Below are 23,745 nucleotides of genomic sequence, written 5' to 3' on the forward strand. Positions count from 1 at the left end.
CCCCGGAGCCTGAAATGCCAGCACCAGGAAGAGCCCCGCTCTGGAGAGTCCCAGCTCGGGCCATTTCTGCCCCTGTGCCTCTCAGGCAGGGGACAGGACGCATTTGATTTGTGATGGGCACCCTGTGGGCTAACCCAGCACGAAGCCACACCCCAGCCAAACCCTCACCTCTGCTTTGCTCAAGCTGTTCCTGCCATCCAAAATGCCCCCTCCCGGGTGGGACTGTAGCTCAGTGACTGAGCGCCTGCCTCACATTGTGGGGCACGGGGTTCGATGCTCAGTGCCGCATCACAATAATAAATAAAGATATTGTGTCCCTCTACAACTAAAAAATATTTAAAAAAAATAAATGCCCCTTCCCAAGCCAGGTGTGGTGGCGCACACCTGTAATCCCAGCGACTTGGGAGGCTGAGGCAGGAGGATCGCGAGTTCAAAGCCAGCCTCAGCAATTTAGCGAGGCCCTAAGCAACTCAGTGAGACCCTGTCTCTAAATAAAATCTAAAAAGGGCTGGGAATGTGGCCCAGTGGTTGAGTGTTCCTGGGTTCAATGCCCAGTACCAAAAAAATAAACAACAACAAAAAAACAAAACGCCTTGTCCCTGCCCACCCTGGCCTGTGCCCAAGTCCTGCTCAGCCTTCAGGTTTACCTTCTGTGCCCCCTGCTTGGTTTTCTTCCTCCCCTGAGCCTCCCCAGCCACCCCCTGGATTTGCGTCTTCTCCTGTCTGAGGCTCCCTACTCTTTTCCTCCTTAGCCTCTCGCCTGCCTCTGCAACCCCCAGGTCCTAGTCAGGGCCAAGACCCCTGCTGTCGGCCCCCCGCCCTGCTACCGACTTGGACAGCCGAACTCAGCTGGGCCTCAGTTTTCTCACCTGTAAAACAGGGCTGAGGCTAGTAGCTGTATTTCAGGAACCAAGTCGGTGTGCGCACGCGGCGGGGAGCTCACGTGTGCCGAGTAGGGAGTCGGCGCTCAGCTTGGCTCAGCTGCTGTTTTCCTCCCCGTCCTCTCTGCTCTGATCTCCTCATCTGTAAAACCAGGGCTGGTTTCCGTAAAGCCTCCAGCACGGCTTCTGGCGCGTGGTGGGCGCTCGGACCCCAGGAGTGGCTGAGGGAGTGCGCGTCGGGGTCGCACAGCTGTGGGGGACAGACGGCTGAGCAGACCTAGCCGGTGCCCTTTAATTGCACGTTCTGAGACTGAGCGCCGTGGGCACAGCCGGCCTCTAGGTGGCTCTGTCTGGACCCGCAGGCCTGGAATGGTGGATTCCCAGGCCTGGAAAGCTGGAGGAGGCTGAGGGGGACGGCACCCGCCTCCTGCCCAGCACCTCATTGTACCCCCGAGCAAACTGCAGCCGGCAGAGGGAAAGGGAGCTCACGGGGCAGCTCTGTCGCCAGGCCCGGGTGGGACGCCAGGCCTCCTGTGGTCCAGGCCAAGGCTTTTTAAAACTGGGCTGTGCTGGAAGTTTCCACTGTGAAAGCCAGAAATCTGACAGGATCCTGAATTCTGTGAGAAAATTCTAAAGTCATCATAATAGGAAACATCATTTCCAGACAGGCACGGCAGAGCTCAGCCCTGGGGTGTGCGGTGTCCATCATTATCATTTGACCCATTTGACTAGTGAGGAAAGGGAGGCTCAGAGAGGTGAAGCACCTTGCCCAAGGCCACACAGCGTCGGAATCGGATGGCCACCCCCGTCAGCCTAACCACAGCACCCATGTGCTGTTAGCTCTGGGCCATTCTTTAGACACTGTTTAGCCTTGCTTGGCAGATGGGGAAACTGAGGCCCAGGGGCTGGCATCCTGCTCTCTTGGGGCTACACCTGATGTCGCCTGATGGTGTATCATCTGGGAGGTGGGGGCAGCAGGTGTTCCCAAGATGTTTCCGTCCCCACGCTGGAGAAGGAAGCATCTATTTTGACAGCTGAGACGTTTTCCTGTCAACTTCAGGCCTTCCCGGGGTAGGTCTCCTCTAGAACCCTCCGCAGGACGGATCGTCCGCCAGGGGTCCTGCGGGTCGTGGGCGTGGGGTGCGGGGGATGGAAAGTCCCGCCCGCGGTGGGAGTGGTTCTCTGTGTCTGTAGCAGTTCCGAGCTTGTCCATCTGGGGACGCGGTGTTAGATGCTCTGGTGGGATCGGGAGGGAGATAGGGGCCAGGAGCGGGCGGTAGGCCTCCCGGACCACAGAGGCTGCTGCGGCCCGTGGGTCTTCAGTGTCCTCCAGAATCGGGAGCCCGTGGTGGAAGCAAGGACCCAGCGCACACGTGACTGGCACACGCTGACCCCAGACTCGCTGTCCCTTCCCCTTTTATTTTGGAAAATTCCAAACCTATGAAAATGGGAAGGAAAGAGTCCCCCGTCCCAGGCCCAGGCCCTGCCCCTTGCTTTGGCCTTAGCGTTGTAACGAGATGCTGGGCCTCGGCCATCGCTGCCCCTAGACCCTCGGCTCTGTGTCCCCACAGGGCACGAGGTCTGTTCTCACAGTGAGCCAGAAAGTACGGTTGCAGATGAGGCAAGTGAGGCTTCCCGGAGCCAAGCTGAGCCCTCCTGAGGCCTCGGAGTCAGAGCCAGGATCCACGCCCCCTATACTCTTAAGCCCGCTGCTGTGCTTATTAGGGGCATTTTAATTATAAGTGTTTTTTGAGCATCTGCTGCGTGCTCCATGTGCTCGGAGATACAGCTGTGAGCAAGACAGAAATACTGTTCTCAGCCGGGCAGTGGCCCACGCCTGTCATCCCAGCGGCTCAGGAGGCTGAGGCAGGAGGATTGTGAGTTCAAAGCCAGCCTCAGCAACTTAGGGAGGCACTAAGCAACTCAGTGAGACCCTGTCTCTAAATAAAATATAAAAAAAGGGCTGGGGATGTGGCTCAGTGGTTAAGTGCCCCTGGGTTCAGGTTTAATCCCCAGTACCAAAAAGAAATACCTGCTCTCAGGGAGCGGACATTCAGAAGACACAAACCCAAGTAAACATTCGTGTCAGGTGGAGACACGTGGTGAGAAGAAAAGTAAGCAGAATAAGGTTGGATGGGGAGGCAAAGAAGGCCTCTCTGGGGGGCACAGATCTGGTGGAACTGAGGGAGCCGCCATGGGACCAGGAGAGGAGCCTTCCATGCAGAAGAACAGAAGGTGCAAAGGCCCTGGGACAGCAATGAACAAGGAGACCACTGTACATAGAGTGAGAAGAGACAGGGTCGGGGGAGTTAGCGAAGGTCAGGGCTAGACCAAGTAGGATGTGAGTAGCCCATGTGGAGCCCGACAAGCTGTGTAATAGGATCATTATGCATCATCTCATCTAACTCCCACTGCGGTTCTCTGAAGTGGGAACTAGTACTATATTCACTGGACACAGAGAGAAATAGACTCAGAGAGGTAAAGTGACTTGCCCAAGGTCATACTGCTTTTAACTGCAGCGTGAGAATTTGAGCCCAAGCCCCTGAGTGCTATAGCCTCTTCATAACTGCTTCTGCCTTTGCCCCCTGTAGTCTCTTTGCCAACAGCAGCTGCCCTGGGTCTATCGTTGGTCCTGCCCCACATCCCCTGCGGTTCCCGCTGCTCTATAATAAGAATCCAAGCCCTTGCCACGTGTCACTTTCTGGAGCATGTCTGTCTCCAGCACTGTCTCTTGCCACTCTCCTTCCTCCCTGGGCTTCATCCCAGGATGGAGGCCTTCTTTGGGGGTTTCAGCCACACCACTTCTTTCCTACCTCAGGGCCTTTGCACTTGCTGTCCGGGCCAGGGAAACCTTCCCTGGCCTGGGAAACCTTTCCTGGCCTTTGCTTCCTTCAGATTTCTGCTGCCATCTAACCTCCTTAGATGCCTTTCGCAGGCACCCTGCTCTAAAAAGGTTTCCCGGTGATTTTCGATCACTGTACCAAATGTGTTGGTTTCCTGGTGCTCCGAGCCATTTCTGTATTTATTCGCTTCATTATTGCAGCGCCATCTCCCCCACCAGCCCATAAGCTGTGTGCGAGTAGGAATGGCGGCTGGTTCATTCACTGCTGGGCCTGCGAGGCTGCAGCCGGGGGCCTGGCCCGCCGGGGGCCAGTTGATCCACGGTGGTGGAATGGAGGGACCCGGCGGGTGTGGAGATCCGCCTGTCAAAGAGGAGGCCAGATCCAGGGGGTTGCGCAGGCAGGGCCGGCGCCCTCACCACCACCGGGCACTTGTGGGCCGGCGCCAGGACCTGCCCATCATCCTGAGCTATCGGAAGCAGCAGCGTCTCGGTGCCAGGTAGGAGAGGGGCAGGCGGCTGGGCGTCCTCAGGAGTCACAGGGAGACCCCAGCAGCACAGTCACGGCCCCTCCCGAGGCCGCGGAGGAGCAGCAGGTGCCCCAGGGAGGGCCTCGTGCTCTCCACCGGGGTCGGTTGGGGGTTCAGCTTGGGTCAGCCTCCCCACGAGGGTCTGGGGGGGAGGTGGCCTGGCCGGGCAGGGGTAGAGCCAGACCCCTCGGCGGCCCTGTGACCCTGACCCCAGGTGGCCCTGTGGTCCTCTGTGGAGTGGGCTGGTGGCAGCCCTGCCTGCTGTCTGTGGGGCTCCTTCCTGTATTGCATCACCATTTTATAGTGATAAGAGCAGATTTTATATAGAGTCAAGAGCAGATGGAGTCCTGCTCTATTGCTCACCAGCAGGGAGACTGAAGCCCACTACTCTGCCGCTCTTGGCCTCAGTTTCCCTTCCGTGGAGCGCGGGCCTGGCCTGGGTGCTTCCCTGCAGGTCTCTTCCAGCTATGGGGCGCTGGTTCTTTGCGTGATGGTTCTTTGGGGTTTTCATCCACAGTACTTCTTTCCTACCTCAGGGCCTTTGCACTTGCTGTCCGGGCCAGGGAAACCTTCCCTGGTCTTTACTTCCTTCAGGTTTCTGCTGCCATCTAACCTCCTCTCTAAGCTCCTTCTCGGAAGGAGAGGCTGTACAGGGGGCACCCACTCTGGGGCCCTTCCCTGAGTCCACACCACCTGTGCCTCTTCCTGGCTGTGTGCTCTGGAGCAAGTGTCTTCCCCACTCTGAGCCTCAGTACCTGCATCTGCAAAATGGAAAGGCTGCCACTGTTTCCTCCCGCGCAGGGACAGTGGAGGGTTAAGGGAGCTGAGAGCCACGGAAAGTGCTTTTGCAAGCTGCAAAGAGCTCTATAAAAGGAATCAGTGAATAGTGTCAGCTTGGGGGAAAATCCCGTCCAGAGCCCGTCTGCTGCCGCAGCAGAGTGCTGAAACCTTGGCAAATGTCGTTTCGTAAACGTGTGTGGCTTTTAAGGGGGACTGTGCCTCGCTGGGAAGATGTGTGGCGGCCTGGCCTGAGCGTGCACGAGCCGGAGCTGCAGGGACCCCGTCCTCGCAGGGAGGAGCCATGCCCGTGGGCCCCCCTGGCTCAGCCCTGCCTCTGTCACCTGCCTGCCCTCTGGGCCTCCGCTTCCTCACGCGGAGGAAGGGGATGGTGACAAAGGGCCCTTGGGACAGTGTGGGCTGTCCCCAGTGTGGGCTGTCCCCAGGGCGTCTTGTTTGCTGGCCGGGTTCCCCTGTTGCCCCGTGGGAGCCTGGGAGGCCCCAGGGCCTGTCTCAGAGTGACAGTGGGCCTGGGCTGGGGAGGACACGCCTAGGTCCTCAGCCTCCCGCCTCCCTTCCAGGCCTCTGCAGAGGAGGGAGGCCGGCAGAAGCCCCGCAGGTTGCCCAGGCACAGGCGCAGCGCGTGGTGACCGCTGCGGGCCCTCCCAGCCCCTCCTGGTCCCCCAAGGCCCGCCACAGTGCGAAGCGTACTTACAGGTGTGCCCAGGGGTGGTTCCTTCCCTGCCACCGTGCCCACAGGTCCCAGTGCTCCGTCACCTCCAGGGCCTCTGCCCTCCTGCCTCCTCGCTGGCTGCGTCCAGCCCGCCCACAGGTCCAGGCAGAGCCGCCTGCCCCGGGAGGCCCCTCGGGCTTCGCAGGTGGTCCTCCGTCACGCCCTGCGCCACCGAGGGCCCTGCTGCAGGGGCGGCTGCCCGGCCCTGAGGACTTGCCCTGCCAGCATGGCACTGAGCTCCTTGCACAGGCCAGCCCGGTTCACCCCAGCACGACGCTAGTCTTCACCGCCATCGTCGTCATCGTCACCGTGGTCACTGTCCCTTCCACAGACGAGGAGGAACCAGAGGTCCGCATGGGTCAGGACCTTTCCTGGGGTCACATAGGTAGGAAGGTGAGAATCCAAATGAAAAAGTACCTTCAAACAAATGCCAGGCACCGGTCTCAGCCTGCGGAACAAAACGAAGTCCCTGCTCCCAGAGGACTCTTAAAGGCTAGGGTAGGGAGACGGAGACTGAAAGTTAGGTCAATGTGCAGCAGGTTGGGTAGAGAAATAAAGCAGAGCAAGGGGCGTGGAGGGTGTTAGTGTTTCAGTCCTCGTGATCAGAGGCGAGGGAGCCAGCCCCGTGGATAGCTAGGGGAGGAGAGTACCAGGCAGCGGTAATGGCAGGTGCAAAGGCCCTGTGGTGAGCAGGGGAGGAAAGTGGCATAACTGAGAAAGTAAGGCTTTCCCATGAGGATTCTGGGTCTCAGTCTCAGTGCAGCAAGGGCCTGAGGAGGGATGTCACCTGACTTAGGCTTTAGAGACTCCCCTGGCAGCAGAGGGAATGTGGGTTACAGAAAGGGGAGGTAGGGGCAGGGAGGTCACTGCCACAAGGATCCAGGTGAACAGTGATGGGCAGTGAGGTGGTGAGAAGAGGTGAGAGTCTGGCCTCACGTTGGAAGCTGAGCTGGCAGGGTCTACCAGTAGGACGGATTGCGGGAAATGGTGAGACAGGAGCCAGGGAATCCTCAGCCTGGCTCTCCTGAACACTGGGCATGCGCCCTGTAGGGGGCAGGGACCCGAGGCACAGGCGAGGAAGCAGAGGCGTAGAGAAGAGAGACTGGCCAGGTCTTCTGGCCCCAGAGCCCAAGCTTTGTACTGCGTATCTTGACCCCTTGGAGCTGACTCCCTCCTGGAGGGTCCTGGGGATGCAGCGGGGGGCTGGTCCTCAGAGCTGCCACCAGTGTAGGTGAGGAGGGAGCCCACCTGACCACCAGGCCACCTGTTCCCATGAGCACGGCCTCATGCAGGTGTGGCACTCTCCACAGCAGCTGGGCTGTCTGCACCCAGGGTGCCAGCAGAATGCTCCCCGTGTAGACCTGTTCTTCAGATGGGAAGCCGGAGCGGTCCTTAGGGTGCCAGGTTAGCCCAGCCCCAGGCTAGCCCCACCCCAGCTTTCCGGGATGCACCTCCCACGCTCTTTTCTGACCCCCAGGTAGTGCAGGGCTTGGTCTCACCTCTGCCTTTGCTCAGGCCTCCCCACCCCCTGAGTCCTTCCTCCACCCTGCCTCTGTTGACCTCCAAGACCCGGCTCAGGGGCCGCCACCTCCAGGAAGTCTTCCCAGATCCTGCCCCACTTTGGGGACCCCTCCCCCAAGCCTCCTCTCAGGATAAGGATGGCCCAAGTCTGGTCATCCCCATGTTTAGGAAGGCCCCAGACTGAGATGCTCTTAGGAGCAGGGCCTGGCACAGGGTGGGGTTTGGGAGGGTATGAGGAGTGGTTCCAGCTGAGGCCCTGCCGCTGGGAGCCTGCGCTGGCCACCCAGCTACACAGTCCATGCTGCCCCGCACCAGGCAGCCCCTCTGAATCCGCCCCGTCCCTTCTGCCCCCATGGCTGACCCTGCGCTCCAGCAGGGACCCACATGCCAGGCAGGTTCTCCTGGAAGGTCAGCACCTCCTCTCAAGGGCAGGGCCTCGCTCAGGCACTTGGCAAGACTGGCCCACCAGGGACGGACAGGGAGTGGCCCTCTGTCCCCTCCTCACCTGTGCCAGGCACGTTCCCAGCTGGCCACACTCACAAACATGCGTGCGCGGACACACTGGGTGCTCACGGATAGCAGTCCTGCTCACACCCCTTCCCACTCGCGCACGCGCAGGTCTCCTGCAGCCGCCCCTCCCTGCGCACGCGTGGACACGCCCCCGCACGCTGGTTCACACCTCCCAGGCCTCCCCCACCCTCCCACGTGCCGGGGCAGCCGGGGTGCGCTCTTCCCGTGCAGCTTGCCCCACCCATGCCATGTCCCCTGTCCCCCAACCGTCGTGCGCAAATGGCCCCGCACACAGGATCTGCCCCCCACGCTCACGTGCTCGCTCTTGGCCCGCCCAGGTGTATGTGTGTGGATGCTGCTGCTCCGCACACTCACGCGTATGTGCACGCGCACCCCTCTCCCTTGTGTGTGCCCTTTCATGCACACTCACACGTCCTTTTGCACACTCCTGCACACACACACTCCAACCACTAAATCACAACCACAGCCAGCAGAGGTGCCGCCTGGTGAGGTGCCCGTGCCTGCTGCGGGGACGTGGGGTCATTCAAAACCTCTTGGGACACTGAGCCCGGGCACTGCCCGAGTTCCAGCCAGGGCCTCCTGTGGCCTGCAGCTCCTTGAGTTGGTGGGAGGGTTTGCCACTAGCCCTTCCCGTGGTCCTCTCTTTGCTGACCCGGTGTTCCCGGGGGACAGACCAGCTCCCCTGCAAGTGCCGGCATGAGCCCGCACTGGGCCCTGGGGGGTGAGCCCGCCCCCTGTGGTCCCTCCCCCGGCGGATGGGGCAGGCTTCTGGAGGGGGGGGGGTCCCCCAGGTTCACACCCAAGATCCCACGGCCCTGCCTCCCTCCCTCCCCACAAGCTTCAGCTCTAAGTTAATTTGGTTTTCTTCCATTAGAAAAATCCTCCTTGCTTAGTTTTTCACTTCTGGAAATTGTTCCCATCTTTCTCAATCTCAGACACCACGAGCACTGTGTTAAGAGAGAAAGTCAAGTGTGTCTCCCAGCCGGCCATCAGTTCTCAGCCCGCGGGCCGCTTCTCCAGGTGGCCTCGGGCACAGTGCTCCAGCCCTTCCCCGCCACCGTGGGAGAGATAGGAGGTGGGGAGGTGGGCAGAGGTCACAGGGGAGGGTCACCAGCAGAGCTGCCCATCCAAGAGCACTGAGGTCCATTCCCCATGTCTTTGGTGGTTTCTTCCAACTCTCTCCTCACCACGAGTGTCAAGCTCCGGCAACCTGGGACACGGTGGGACCCAGTCTCTCTCATCACTGACTATCTCTGTACTGCGGGCCCCAGATATCCCTCGGATCCTGCGCTTCTCTTAGAGTCCCCCCCCCTACTGGGAGCAGTTACTTCTCCCCTTAGGAAGCCCACTCAGGTGTTCTGGATGGACACTTGAATTTTTTCCAGAAAGTATTCAATGATCACTGGAAAAAAAAAATTATATATATATATATATATATATATATATATATATATATATATATATATATAATTTACATATTATTTACTATAAAGAAACAGTAAAATGTTCCCACTGCATCCCACGCCTAGTTGCTTTTCCTAGGTGTAACACACCCCAACATGGGAGTGTTATCTCGTCCATCAAGACCTCTTTCTTTGGATGTGCAATTGATCAGTACCATGCAAATATTTATTGAGCGTGTACTCTGCACCAGGCACAGTTATCAGGAGCCAGGGAGATGGTGGTGAGCAAAAGGACAAAAATCCTCCACAGCGGAGGTACATCCAGACAGTAAACACATAATGTAGCTTGCCTGGGACAGGTACAAACACAATGAGATACGTTGTGTATACATTCTGTGTGTGTGTTACATTTGTTTGTTTTGAGGTACTGCAGGTAGACTCCAGGGTCTCATGATAGGCAAGTGCTTTACCACTGAGCTATACCCCCAGAATTTTATGTATATAATTTTTATTATGTTTAATCAAAACTATATTACATAAAATTATAATTATAATTGTATTATTATGTTTAATAAGAATTACACTACATATTATATGATTTATATATAGTTTAATTATAACATGTTTATATAACATGTATATAGAAATATTTTTTGCAGTAATAGGTGTTGAAGATTGAACCTAGGACTCTACCGTGGAGCTACATTCCCAGCTTTTTTTTTTTTTTTTTTTTTTTTTTAATTTTGAAACACAGTCTTGCTAAGTCGCCCAGGCTGCCCTGAAACTTGCCATCCTCCTGCCTCAGCCTCCTGAGGAGCTGGGATTACAGGCATACACCACCACACCCAGCAAATTATGTATTCTTTGATGTTCACTCAATTTAGAAAAAATCTGAAAAATACCCAGAGTAGAAGGGGGAAAAAAAAAAGAGAGAGAGAGAGAGAAAACCCCCATCAATTCTAGATTCATGATCCAAAGAGAGTTGCATTTTATAGCTTTGGATAGTAAGTTGCGGTTGTTCATAAATAGTTTCATTTTATTTTACAAAGTGGCAATCATCCTGAAAGCGCAGGGTTTCCTTGTCTCTTCTCTTGCACAAGCAATGGGAACAAAACCATAGACACAAGCAAACTCCTGTATAAATCCAACTACTCAAATTAATAACTGTTCATCCTGATATCCACCCCCCACCCCCCCAAAAAAAAAAAAAAAACTGGAAGTATAGGACCACTCAGTCTATGCCCCGGTGACCACTCTGACCTGTGGCACATTGTCACAGTATCTACACCATGGTTTTCATGGCAGTGCACTTGGCCGTCACATGGATTCACATGCAGTGGGGTCAACTAGTCTCCTTCCCTCGGATATTAGGATAGTCCCAATTTTTCATTTTTATAAAAACGCTTTTAAATGAACAAACCAAAATGTTTGCACATACCCTTAGCTCTCTGAAGGTATGATTTTTTCATTCACTCATATTTTAACTACTCTACATCAAAATGTTGATTGCAGTTCTTTGATGGTATTATATGAGATTATTTTGTTTTTATACTTTTTTGTTTCCTCTAAATGCTCTGCAATGAACAGGTTTTATTTGCATAAACACAGTGTTATTTAAAATCAGGCCTTGAAAAATGCCCGTATGACCACAGTTTTCACAGTAATGGCTTTTTACTGCTGCCTGGAATTCCACCAAGGGGTAGGCTGGCCTTCACTTGGCCATCCCTATCATTGGCCCTTAGGGTGGTTGTTTCTTTCTAGATCTTTCTAGAGGCGACCCCCTCCACATCTGAGATGATGTCCCTGTGGAACAGCCCAGCACAGGCCAGTGGCCAGCTCTTGCCATCCTGCCAAACTGCTTTCTCCAGAGGACCTTCCAACTCCCCTTCCCACCAGCAGTGGGTGGCGTGCCTGCCCAGCCCCCTCCCCTCCCCGGGACTGCTTGGGGCCCCTGAATAGTTGCCCACTGCCGGGAGGGCCAGAGAGTGCAGGAAAGGGCTTTGTCAGAACACCAGCGTGATGACCCGGGGCCTGGACCGCAGGAGCGATTCTTAACGAGCTCAGTTCCCAGAACAGAACCTGCAGAGAAGAAAGAAAAGACAGCAAGCAAGAGAAGGGGGGGGGGGGGACAAAAAAGCTCTTTGGAAGAAACACACACATACCCAGATTAAAATAATATTTGGCACTTACGTCGCACTTTTAAAATTCTTCAAACGCTTTATAAACACTAGCTAATTAATTAAGCTGCCTAAATCTGGCTGCAGTTGGTGGAGAGAGCTCAAGAGGATCTAAAAAAAAAAGAGGGGGAGCCAGCCCTACCCAACTCCAGATTTTATTGTCGCCTGCCCGGGGTGTGATGAGGCCCTCTGGCTGCACCACAAGAATAGCCCTGCTCCCGCTTGCCGCCTGCCCGGTGCCGCAGCACCGCCTGAGCGCAGCCCTGGCTGGCTGCTGACTAACCCGGGGTGCTGATACCGATACGGATGGTAACCACGCCAGCCAGGTCCAGGCCTCCCCGGCGCCTAGAGATGCCAACAGGAGCTCCATTTCACAGACGAAGACGGGGAGTCTCCGAGAGGGGATTTGCCTGGATCACAGAGCAAATAAAAGCCGCTCCTTCCCCCACTCATCCATGTGTTCAGTCAACAGATCCTTACTGAGGACCCGGGGTGCGCCAGATCCTGTTCCAGGCAGGAGGTTGGAAACAGTCCCTTATGGATCCAACATCCTGGTGGGGGGGAAATAGAACAATCCAGAGAAAATCAAATATATACATGGTACCGCTTTGTGATAATAATAGGAATAGGAGCTAAAATTCAACCGGCACGTGTGTGGCGGTGTTTATGTGTAGCTCCGTCACAGTCCTCGTGACTGTCCCGGGGGCGGGCCAGGACCGTGCTTGGTGGACGGTGGCATGCAGCCCAGGAAGGTGGGGGCAGAGTGGACAGGGGAGCTCTGCTCTGGCCCAGGCCTGCTGGCCCCAGAGCCGTTTCTAGCTGGGCTGCTCTCCCCAAGCTCCCGTGCAGACCCCGGGAGTGTGGCTTCCTGGGTGCTCTGGGCAGAGGCTGGCGTTGCCTCGGGGCCTCCAGGTCTCCACTGGCCTGCACCTCCTGTGCCTTCACGACATGCCTGCCACCAGCTCCACTCTTGGGCTGGCTGATGCTGGCCGGGCCCCTGTCCCCGACAGGCTCTGCTTTCTTCCCTGGCACCGTGGAAATCAGGCCATGCTCAGGCCGGCACTTGGAGACCCTGCTCACCCGCCCTGAGAACCAGGCCTCAAGGGCCAGCCCTGACTGGAGAGGGGAAGTGAGCCAGGGTGATGGACCGATGGCGACAGACCTGCTCTGAGCTCCTGGGTCTGTGGACCTCCCTTGGACACTTTCCCCCTGCCAGCAGGACAGGGCCATCTTGTGGGCTGGTGGGCAAACTCAGGAGGGTCCCTCTCCTGCCCATTCAGAGTGGAGGGGCTACTCAGGGAGTCTGCAGCCCTGTCTGATGGACAAGGTCTCCTCAGGGTCAGTGGAGAGCCCAGCTGGGGGCCAGGTCACTTGCCCCATTGTGTCCAGGCTGCATCTTCCTCATCCTCTTTCTCCCATCCCAGCTCCCTCTCTGACTTTGTCTGTCTCTGCGTCTCGGTGTATACAGTTGTCTCTCCATACCCTCAGGTTCCACACCCACACGTTCAGCCATAGCTCGGCCTCCGATGGCTGCCTCTGTGTGAACACTACAGATGTCGTTCCCGTCATTACTCCCTAAACAACACAGCCTAGCAACTACTCACGTTGTAGGAGGCACTACGGTCGTGCCCTGCGTAATGACATCTTGCTTGACAGCAGGCCACGTATACCCCCCACGGCCACACACCCTGTGCTGTGTGGTCGGCCCCACCCAATCTAGGCGTGGGCGAGTACCACGCTGTTCAGGCAGTGAAATTGCCCAACAGCCCATCCCAGTCGTTTAGCAACAGGTGACCCTCAGGAACCCAGGATGATGTACAGGGCGTGAGAGGACTGTAGACATCAAATGCCAATCATGCAAATGTGGCGTCATTTTATAAGAGGAACTTGAACATCCCTGGGTTTGGGCATCCCGGAAGGGTACTGGAATCAGTGCCCTGCAGGTTCTGAGGGGTGGCTCTGTGTGTTCCTCCCTGGTCTCCACGGTCTTTCCTTTGTTCCCTGCCCACCTCCACCTTGTTCAGAGCTGGGGGCCCAGGATGCACTTGCTCCCAGCTCTCTCCCTCGGTGCCTGGGTGTTAGCAGCCCACCCTGCGCCTGCCTGGGCATCTTCTTGGCTGTATCCTTCCTCTGCACGGCCCCCGGTCTCTAGAGGGTCTCCATCTCACATGCTCCAGGGTCTCTGACTCCCAGGCCTCTCCCACACCCGACCCCAGGGCTCCTTCCAGTTGCCCCGCCTGGAACCCTTGAGGCCTGGACTGGGTCCCACTCCTGTGTGTCCCCATCGTCCAGCACAGGGCTGGCCTGGGTGGTGGTAGCGAGTGTTGGCGGAAGTGAAGTTTGAGTGACAACCCTGCCCTTTAGCCACTGTTTCTCTAACGACAACTTCCCCTGGCCTCGCTTGGTGCTGAGGGGCTCCTTTGGGGGAAGCTCATTTTCTTTGCAAACAAGGTGGAGGACCAGCGGTGGGGCTTCCACCCATTTTTGTGGATAAGGAAACTGAGATTCAAAACTGATGGATAAACCGGGGTCACATGTGAATAAGGGGTCCACCAGGTTTCAGACCAGCTCCGTTGATGCCAAAGACCAGATGCTTCTTTTTGCCACTGTCCCTGGTCTCTGCCTGTCCGGCTCTCCTGGGCAGGCATCGAGATGGACTGGGAGTAATTATTTTACAGATGAGGAAGGCAGGGCTGAGAGCCGGAAAAGGCCCTGCCCACGCCCAGGCCAGCGCTTGGCACTGGGAGAGCAACTGGGTCTTTCAGTTGCCCAAGAGATGGCCCCAGGTGACACAGGACACTACCGGGCCAGGACTACAGCCCAGGTGCTGCACCTTCACTCCTTCCTGGGCTGCTCAGTGCAGCTCCCAGTGAGGGTCGCTGTCCTGGTCCAGGCTGGAAACCATCTGATGCCTTGCAGAGTCGGTCCCTGCCCCCGGGTGGCCTCCTGCCTCTGCACCTTCTCCTAGGCTCTTCTCTCTGTGGGACCCAGGGCTCAGATTTGAATTTCAGAGCCCGGCGAGACACGGCTCTGCCACAGAGGGCTGAGGCTCCCACAGCCACGCTCTGCCACGTGACTTAGCAGGCTCCGTGCCTCAGTGTCCTTGGTATCCCAGTTCGTGCCAGGTTAACTGTGATGACGTGTGCCCTGCTGAGCTCAGGACCTCCTGGGTGTGTATTCAGGGAAATTGGTTGTCGATAACACGTGCTAAACCAAGAGGCTCCCACCAGGATGAACAGTGACCACCCTGTGTCTCCCTCCCTCCAGGAGCAGCTGAACCGGAGCTGCAGGTGATTCAGCCTGAGACGTCAGTGTCTGTCGCTGCTGGAGAGTCGGCCACTCTGCACTGCACTGTGACCACCCTGCACCCCGTGGGGCCCATCGAGTGGTTTAAGGGGTCAGGACCAGACCGGGAGACAATCTACAAGTTCAAACAAGGCCACTTCCCCCGAGTCACAAATCTCTCAGATACCACACTGAGGGACAACAGGGACTTTTCCATCCGCATCAGGAACGTCACCCCAGCAGATGCCGGCACCTACTACTGTGTGAAGTTACAGAAAACCAGCAATGAAAACAAGGAAGTTAAGTCTGGACCAGGCACCGAGCTGTCTGTGCGAGGTGAGTACAGCTGACTCCTCGTCCCTGGAGTGTGACAAGAGGTCAGGGTAACACCTTCCGTTCTGGGAGCCACGCTAAGTAGCAAGACCTGCACTGGGTGCTCCTGTCATGATCTGCTGTCACCCATTCTGCAGGTCAGAGAGGCCGAGGCCTGTGGAGGCCACGCTCCTTCATCCAGGCTCCACGGCTGGTAAAAGGGGGCCATCTGCACCCCTCACCTGCCTGCTCCACAGCTCTGACCTTTTCCAGTCTGGCCCAGCCTGAGGCTCCACAGCTGAGGGCTCTGAGGTTTGAGGGACTCACCAGTCACAGAGCCAGACCACGTCTGCTGGCTTCAGAGAGCACCGCCTATCGGTGGGTGAGTCTTGTCTTTATTCCATGAGCACCGAGGGCCACCAAGGGCCTGCGGCGTGCCAGGCTCTCTCTGGATGCCATGGAAGAAGCAGGGAGCAGCCCAGACTGAGGCTCTTGTCCCACCTCCTTGTGTTCCTGTCCCTTCTGGAGGACCAGGCACTCCAGAGGGGGCAGAGGGCAGGGCATGCGTTCCTTACTTCCTCTTCTGGAACAGCCTCCTGAGAGGGTCCTGACAGGCTCCGCTTCCCTGCCACGGCTGGAGGCCTGGTGGAGGAGCTGCCAAGAGGTTGGGCCTTTGCCCTGGGTCTGTCTGGAAAAGCCCTTTATTCTCAGAGACCAGCTCTCACAGGCACTGCAGGGTAGAAGCAGAGCTGGTCCCTCACCCAGGGACTGGTCCCCACGTGACTGACGTAGGGGTTCCCAGCTGAGGCAGCGAAGGTGCTCACTTTGGGTTTCTTGCCAGAAGCCCAGGATCCTCTTTCTAACTCCTGAGCCCAGGACGGTCAGCAGAGAAGGGAGCTTTTGTCCATCCACCCCGCCCCATGGTCCAAGGTCCACGGCCAGTGAGTGCCAGGATCAGGCCCAGAACCCAGGTCTGATTCCAGCCCCTGCTCTGTGCTGCCTGCTGCTGAGACTGTCTGCTCAGCTGGGCCAGGTGCATAGTAGGCGCTGAACCCCTTCCGCCCATCTGCCGAGCAGGGAGCCAGTCTTGTGCTCTGCATGGTTTCCCAGAGCTTCGGCACCAGCCTCACATTCAGACCCCGAGGCTGGTTTATGATCTAAAACCTCCCCCAATGCCACCTGATCATTCTTTATCAGGGTTCCCTATCACTACGTGGGGAGCTGCTCCGGTGCCTGAGCGGGCGCTTTACAATCCAGCAGCCGGAAATGCCTGGGTTCTCCTGGTGGCTGTTTGAGTTGTTCCCAACCCTCGGCTTCCTCTTCAGGTGGGAGATGCCCACTGCAGAGGCCCGCTTGGTCAGAGAGCATGTTTATTTTGCTGTATTAGATGGCGGCACCACGTCTCCTCACCACCCCTGGATGTAGGCTGCAGGTGGCTTCCTCCTGGCTTTGCAGGTATCAAGGGCCTGGGGGCTGCATGCCTGCCTGGGCAGTCATGGCCAGCAAGTGGCTCGTGTGACTCACCCTGCTGACTCCTAGTAGACACTTGGCCCTCTCCTCCTGCCTCGATGAGGCCCTGGAGGAGAAAGGAGGGAGACGGAGGGGGCAGAGCTGGCCAGGTGCCAGACGCCACATCTTCCTTCTGGTACCTTTGCCTTGAGTGCCAACCTTCCCAGGCTGTTGCGAGGACGCAGGGGGCAGCCTGCTCAAGAACAGACCTGCAGGAAGCCGGGGGAATGTGCTCCCTGGGCTGCATGGTCTTGGGTGAAGCGTGGCTTCTCTCGAGACCTCGGTTTCCCTGTGGGTGAAATGGTAATGATCATGGCCCCTGCCCAGGGTTCTGTGGCCATGAGAGCCCTAGCGGGGTGGGCGGGGGTGTCAGGGTTATGACTGAGCAGCAGGAGGGCAGGGACAGAGCCCATGCCTGGACCCACACCCCAGCCGGGCCACCTTCCAGCCTGTGACCTCAGACAGGGTGCTTCATGCAGGGGACCTCAGCACCGTCATCTGTCCAGGATGCCCCCCACCCCCAGAGCAGAGCTGGCCCTGAAGGACCAAAGTTACCTAAGGCCTTGGATCAGCACATGGCTGGTAGAAGGTATCCCCTCAAGTGAGCTGTCGGGTCAGGCTCTGTGACCTTGAAGGGGCCACGTTCCCTCTCTAGTCTTCAAGGGTCAAGAGGATTGGGGCGGCAGGGGGTCGGTGGCTCCCACCTGGCTGCTCGTTGGAATCACTTGAGAAACTGAAGGAACTCCCAGACCCAGGCTCCACCTCGAAGTTTTGCTTTAATAGGTCTGACGGGGGTCTGGGCATCTGAAGTTTTTAGGATTCCAGAAGATTCTAACACACAGCCATGGCTGACAACCTGGGAGCTAGATGGCCTGAGGCCACAGGGAAGAGGTGAGGTTTTGTCCCCTGACAAAACCGGTCCCCCATGGAGGTAGAGCATGGGAGCCCTTTCCCGGTGTGGATGCTTCAGAACAGCCTGTGCTGGGCTCAGCTCTCTGGGGACCGGGGCAGGGCAGGGACACTTCCCAGGGAGCACAGCCCAGGGCCCACAGAGGGGCCCGCACAGACAGCTTGCCCAGAGCCAGCCTCAGAGCAGGATGCCCCAGCTCGGTCATCCGCGGTCTGCCGGCCAGTCCCTGCTCCTCAGCCACAGCTCTCCAGCCTCCATGGCCCAGGATGTCACTGAGATCTGTCCCCCTCCCTTCTCGGAGCCCTGGCTTTCTGTCAAGAGCTCATCTGGAGGAACAGCCTGGGATCCCACCCCTGATTTGAAAGCCACTTCCTCAACCTCGTTTCCTGCAGGGCTGGTTAGGAAAACGGGGAGCCACATCTGGGGGTTTCTGCTCCTCCTCTCACTGGGGTTCTGGCAGCTGCAGGAGCAGGAGGGAGGCTGTTCCTGGGTCCCCACTGCATTTGTTGCTCCTTCTGGCTACTAAAGAACGAATGTGTGGTTTCAGAAGGAGTGAGCATAGCAGGCACTGGAGTCATTTATTAGGCTCCTACTGTATACCAGGCACTGAGTTTTGCCTTCATCCTCATCTTACAGGGTGGTGTTCCCTTTTTACAGAGGGGACACTGAGGCTAAGCAGGTATAACAGGGACAGGGGCTGCTGTCCTGTGACTCAGTGGTCGAGCACCCGCTGAGCATGTCCAGGCCCGGATTCCATCTCTAGCACCACAACAAACCAACCAACCAGAGAGTCTGAAATGAATCACCCTACGTGAGATGCCAGGAGCCCTGCCCTTTACCTGCTGTGTGTCTTTGGCCAGCCACGCCTGTCTCTGAACCTTATCGCATAAAGGGGCTCACCTTGGACCCCCTTCACGAGGTTGGTGAGCACAGATGTAGCAGGCAGCTTCAGAGCCCTTGAAATTTGATAAATGGTAGCTGCAGTTGTCCCTGGAATCCATGGGGGATTGGTTCTAGGACCCCTGAGGATACCCGAGTCCGAGGATGCTCAAGACCCTCATGTAAAATGACGTGGTATTTGCATATAACCTTCGCACAGCCTCCTGTATACTTTAAAACATCTCTAGATTACTCATAAAAGCAAATACTATGTAAATGGTTTTTAGACTGTCTTGTCTGGGGAATAATGGCAAGAAAAACCCTGTTCATGTTCAGTTCAGGTGCGATTATTTAAACAATGCTTCCATCCGCAGTTGGTTGAGTTCAAGGACCTGGAGCACTCCCATTCAGGGGGCTGCTTCTGTCACCACTCATCCCGTATCGACCTCCGGGCTGCTGGTGTCTTGATGACTTAAGTGACACCCCCCGATTGTGCCCTCAAAGTGTTTGGTGAATGTTTAGGGAGTAAGGTTAATGTTTACATATACAAATATTTGTGATATTTGCTGCCTGGAGACTGTCGTAGAAGGTGCTGGGTGGGAGACTCCAAAGGACCCGTCTGAGGACCCGTCCACAGGGCAAACGGCCTCCTTCTGATTCCCTCTCTTCTGAGCCTCTGCCTGCTCCCAGACCTGAGTCTGTGTCTCTTGTAATTAACCAGCGATTAACAGCTTAACCCTCTTTAGCCTCCTGAGCACGTGGCGATCTGTGTTTCCAACCTAAAAGTGACCCAAGGAAGCCCCCAGATTCAGAAGAGCATCGCTTCCCAGCGGCTGAGGAGGCTGAAGGAGGATCACAAGTTCAAAGCCAGCCTCGGTGATTTAGCAAGGCCCTAAGCAATTTGGCAGGACCCTGACTCAAAATAAAATAATAATAATAATAATAATAAAATAGGACTGGGGATGTGACTCCTTGCTTAAGTGCCTGTGGGTTCAATCCCTGTAGCATCCCCCCCCAAAAAAAAGATAGAAAGAAAACAGAAAGAAAGAAGAGAATCTCTTTAGCCTCTCCCTTTCAAATCCTGGAGTTAGCACAGGTTAGACCCACTGGCATATTTCTGGAAAGGAGAAAATCATGGAGTGCATTCATAAATACCTGCAGGGAGCGCTCTGCACAGGAGGAAAGTCTGCCTGGGTTCATATCTGAGGCCCGTCTCCTGTGCGTGACTCAAAGCAAAATGCCTCCAGGGTCTCGTAATCGTCACGTGGCCCCAGAAGAGGGACTGGCACCCCACGTCTCAGATGCAGCACTGGAATGTGCCAACACACACGCCTCAGGGTGGCCAGCAGGGCTCCAGAGCTCATGGTGCTGTGGTGCTGTTGGCCACCTGTGTTGACCTCTGTAAACGCTTTCCCCAGGTCGGTGCGACTTCCAGGGGAGGCCGGTAGGGAATAGTTAATACGAGGAGAGAGACAGGTCGGTCATCTCTTCCTGGGCCCAGAGTGGTGGAAATCCCCTCCCACAGAGGACTTTGACCTCAGCCTGGATTCCGCCTGGTCCTTCTCTTCCTCACTGTCTGGTTCTGTGTATTTGCCACCAAGACAGGAGATAAGAGGCTAAGGACACCCCTTCCTAGCTTTATTAAGAGGATTAGCAGATAATGTCCTGTCTAGGCTGGGGACCTAGCTCAGTCCAGAGTGTGCTTAGCAGGCGCGAAGCCCTGCGGTCAGTCCCTAGCACTGCCAAAAAGAGTGATGTCTAGGACGGTTCTTCAGTGTCACTGGGCGTGGTCGGAGGTGGGCTCCATCACCTGATTGTCTGTCACTGCTCCCTCACAGCCAGACCTTCTCCCCCCGAGGTGTCGGGTCCTGCGACCAGGGCCACACCTGGGCAGACAGTGAGCTTCACCTGCGAGTCCCACGGCTTCTCCCCCCGCAACATCACCCTGAACTGGTTCAAAAATGGGAACGAGCTCTCCCACATCCAGACCAGCGTGGACCCCGCAGGAGAAAGCGTGTCCTACAGGGTGTCCAGCACAGCCCAGGTGACCCTGGCCCCCGGGGACGTCCACTCTCAGGTCATCTGCGAGGTGGCCCACGTCACCCTGCAGGGGGGGCCTCCTCTTCGTGGGACTGCCAACTTGTCTGACACCATCCGAGGTACAGGACCCTGATCCCCGCCCCAGCGCACAGCTGGCCACCCAGCCTGCTCCCCAGGGGCCTTTGCTCAGGACCTCACTGGCCTGGGCTCTACTTCCCAGCAGGGCTGCCCACCTGCCATGCACATGGGGACTCCTGCCCTGTGGCCAGCATGTGCTGTGGCTTCACTTCATTGGCCAGCAGCAACTACCCCTGCTGAGCTCCTACCAGAGCCAAGTCTCTATGTGCTGGGTGATTTCATTTATTTTGCTAAGTTTTTGCATGCCAGCATGTCAGGTTCACTCACTTTTACCCTAACGGGAGCCACTGGTCACTAGGCACCTACAGTGTGGCAGTCTTTGTGATTAGTGATTCCATTCCCGTGCAACCCTCAATGTTTGAGTGCCTGCTGCATGCCCAGCCCTGTCCTGAGGGAGGCCCTTGCTGAGCTGGCAGGAGCTCAGCTCTCTGTGCCATAAGGTCACAGCTTCTGCCTGTGCTGTTTCAGTTCCGCCCACTGTGGAGGTCACCCCACTGACCACAATGGCAGGGAGCCAGGTGAACGTCACCTGCCAGGTGAAGAAGTTCTACCCCCGGAGCCTACAGCTGACCTGGGTGGAGAATGGAAATGTGTCCCGGACAGAAACGGCCTCGACCCTCTCAGAGAACAAGGACGGGACCTACAACCTGACCAGCTGGCTGCTGGTGAACTCGTCTGTGCACAGGGAGGACGTGACCTTCACCTGCCGGGTGGAGCATGATGGGCAGCCGGCCACCACCAGAAACTGCACCCTGCAGGTCTCTGCAGGCTCCAAGGAGCATGGCCTGGACCACGCCCCCTCTGGTGAGGCCTCCACCCCGACTGACCGAGTGCTTTTCAACTTGATGTGGTTTTGTCTCTGTTGTGATGTTAACAGCAGTGACCCCTCCTTCTGGGGGCACTCCAGAGGCCTGCAGCACAGCATCCTGAAGTCGGCTGCTCCCACCCCACACTCCAAGGGTCTCCCCTGTTGAGTTGGTACACGTCTCCTGGGGCCTTCAAATAACCATTAAGGAAGAAGAGTGAGGGATGGGCCTGACCTGGCGTCCGCCACTTGCCTTTTTCACCTGACACTGTCCCATCCTCGTGGCCTCTCCCTCCTTTCTGGCCTCAGCCTGGTGTCCCTGGCCGCCATTGCACTCTTGCCCCTGGGAGTGGGGTGGGAGGCTCCCACCCCACTTGGCTCAAGGAAACTGGTGCTGCCGTGGTACCTACTGTGTCCCCCGTGTGACCGTGTCTGTGGGGCGGTCTCCTGAAGGAGCTTTTCTGGGTCAAGGGCATGCTCATCTGGGTGAAGGTAATGCATCCACTTTCCCAAGATGGCACTGGGCACCTCCCCCACACAATCTGCCAGTGTGTTGCGAATCGCTTCTTGAAAATAGCAGCATCCTGTTGTCCTCTTGGTGCCACTGTGGAAAGATGACCTGTCATCACGGTGGCTGATGGTTTGTACATAGAGAACCTCTGGACGGATTAGAACAGAGGCCACTTCAGGGCGGCTCCAGGAAACCTGGGTGCTGTGTCGTGGTGTCTCTCTGACTTCACTGAGGCCTGGTTCTCATAGGATTGTGCACCGTGAGGTAGGGTGTGTGGATTTCCACTCTGGTTCTGTCACAGGCTTTCTGTGTGGCCTTGCGCAAGTCAGTGCCTCTCTCTGAGCCTCTGCCTTGGTCAGGGCCGTGTTGAAGGAGTTGAGCTTCATGATCCCTCAGCTCTGAACCTCTGCTGGTAGGGACGGTGACTGTTTTATTCAGCATTGTAGCTTCGGGTCACATAATAGGCACTCAATAAATTCTTTGAGACAGTTTGGAAGAATTGGTTGAGCAGTCGGCTTGTTGGGTAATTCTCAGAGCCATCCAATGAGGCAGAGTCTATCATCATCATCCTCGATGACAGAAGAAGACGTTGGTGTGGGGAAGAGGTTCAACTGACCCGCCCAAGTGTCATTAGTTAGGGGCATTGATTTGAACCCACATGTCTGTGGCGTGGAGTCCTGGACCTTCTACCTGTGCCTAGGGCCCCTCCGCCTCTCTTTCTAACCTGGGGGTCCTGATTCAAAGCTCCTAGGCTGTGAGGCCCAGGGCCCAGGCACAGATGGCTGGTCAGCTCCCAACAGCTCTGCAGAGTCCCGCAGCCAGCGGGCACACCAGCCACCCCTTACTGTCCCTCCTCCCGGCCGCCTGCTGCAGCCAGCTGCCAACTCACAGTTTCAGAGGGACCTGTGGCTCCTCTGTGGTCTCACTCCAGATGAGAAAGAACGTGTTTCTGTTCCTTGGGAGTGAGATCGCCACCCACATCCTGCAGCTGGGCTTCCTCGGTGGCCGTGGCTGTGGCCGTCAGGAGCACCCCCCCAACCCCGGCCCTCAGCACCGTGTTTATACTGCTCAGGAGCCACCGCAGACCCCTGGGCGTCACATGTCCGTGTGACTCAGACGATTCGCAGGCCCGGCCAGGTGTTCTGTTGGCGATGTCCGCCTAGTTAGGAAAGGGGCAGTGGGTTTTGGTTTCCCTGTGTTTTCCTTCCGCATAAGTGAAGCCTGTCCTCTGTGTGGTCCTCAGGCAACACCAGCAATTGGAACGTGTTCATCGTGGTGGGCGTGGTGTGTGCCCTGCTGGTGGTCCTGCTGATGGCCACCCTCTACCTCCTCCGAATCAAACAGAAGAAAGGTAGGCGGTTTCCCCTCTGCCTCCCTCAGAATTTGCCGTTAGGCTTATCCTTCCCAGGACATTAGGTGCTCTGGGCATGGGTGACAAGAAGTCCAGAGGTAGCCTTGCCAAGGCTGCTGCAGCTGCTGCTCCCCACTCTTGGAGTCTGGGAGGGTCACTCTGTGGCCTTCCCCTCGTGGTGGCAAAAGGGCTGTCATTGCCCCAGGTCTCATTCCTCCCAGGACCACTTCTGAGGCAGGAAGCAAATTGCTGTCAGGGTGGCAAGAGGGGACTTGGGGCCTCCTCCTGCCAGTCTCAGGGAGGAAACCGTGTTTCCTAGGAGCTCCCGTCAGACTTCCTCCTCCCTCTTATGCACCCGGGTTCCATGCCCAGTGCCAGGCAGCAGGAAGGGAGTGGGGTTAGTACTGTCGCCACCTCCAAGGTCAGGGGAGGGATCTATAGGCAGCGGGGACACAGCGCTCCCAAGTAGGAGCCCCCGCAGTCGGTATCACAGGAGCCCGGAAACGTGAGCACCCTCTTAGAAAGCCCCTCTCCCGATGGCCCTGGGGAGTGAGGCTGGGGCTGGGGCAGGCCTCTGACTTTGAAGTCCGGCCAACCAGGGCCCCTGATCGCA

General features: G+C 57.0%; 2 protein-coding genes across 5 annotated transcripts in view; both read left to right on the forward strand.

Annotated features, from left to right (window-relative positions):
* Positions 1-23,745, forward strand: part of LOC124976058 (tyrosine-protein phosphatase non-receptor type substrate 1-like) — a 41,708-nt gene that overhangs the window by 4,919 nt on the left and 13,044 nt on the right. For all 3 annotated transcript variants that reach the window (XM_047538679.1, XM_047538680.1, XM_047538681.1), the window contains exons 3-6: positions 14,660-15,013; positions 20,126-20,446; positions 20,934-21,269; positions 23,025-23,132. In XM_047538679.1, the coding sequence (XP_047394635.1) occupies positions 14,660-15,013; positions 20,126-20,446; positions 20,934-21,269; positions 23,025-23,132 (1,119 nt within the window). The remainder of the gene's footprint in view (positions 1-14,659; positions 15,014-20,125; positions 20,447-20,933; positions 21,270-23,024; positions 23,133-23,745) is intronic.
* On the forward strand, positions 4,799-11,885 carry LOC124976059 (uncharacterized). 2 transcript variants are annotated; one of them, XM_047538683.1, is made up of 2 exons: positions 4,799-6,153; positions 10,977-11,885. In XM_047538683.1, exons 1-2 carry the CDS (start codon positions 5,332-5,334, stop codon positions 11,172-11,174), a joined length of 1,020 nt encoding a protein of 339 aa, XP_047394639.1. In that variant the 5' UTR covers positions 4,799-5,331; the 3' UTR covers positions 11,175-11,885. The 2 variants fall into 2 exon arrangements, with proteins under 2 accessions (XP_047394639.1, XP_047394640.1); XM_047538684.1 differs by having other exon boundaries at positions 11,480-11,885.

This window comes from Sciurus carolinensis, chromosome 2 (assembly GCF_902686445.1).
Source record: "Sciurus carolinensis chromosome 2, mSciCar1.2, whole genome shotgun sequence".
Classification (NCBI taxonomy): Eukaryota; Metazoa; Chordata; class Mammalia; order Rodentia; family Sciuridae; genus Sciurus; species Sciurus carolinensis.

What these genes read in the sequence shown, in the direction of transcription:
- LOC124976059 (XM_047538683.1), top strand. Translation starts at nt 5,332, where the DNA reads ATGCCCGTGGGCCCCCCTGGCTCAGCCCTGCCTCTGTCACCTGCCTGC. An exon ending in GGGGTCACATAGGTAGGAAG is followed by an intron (nt 6,154 to 10,976) that starts GTGAGAATCCAA and finishes GTTTCTTTCTAG; the next exon opens with ATCTTTCTAGAGGCGACCCC.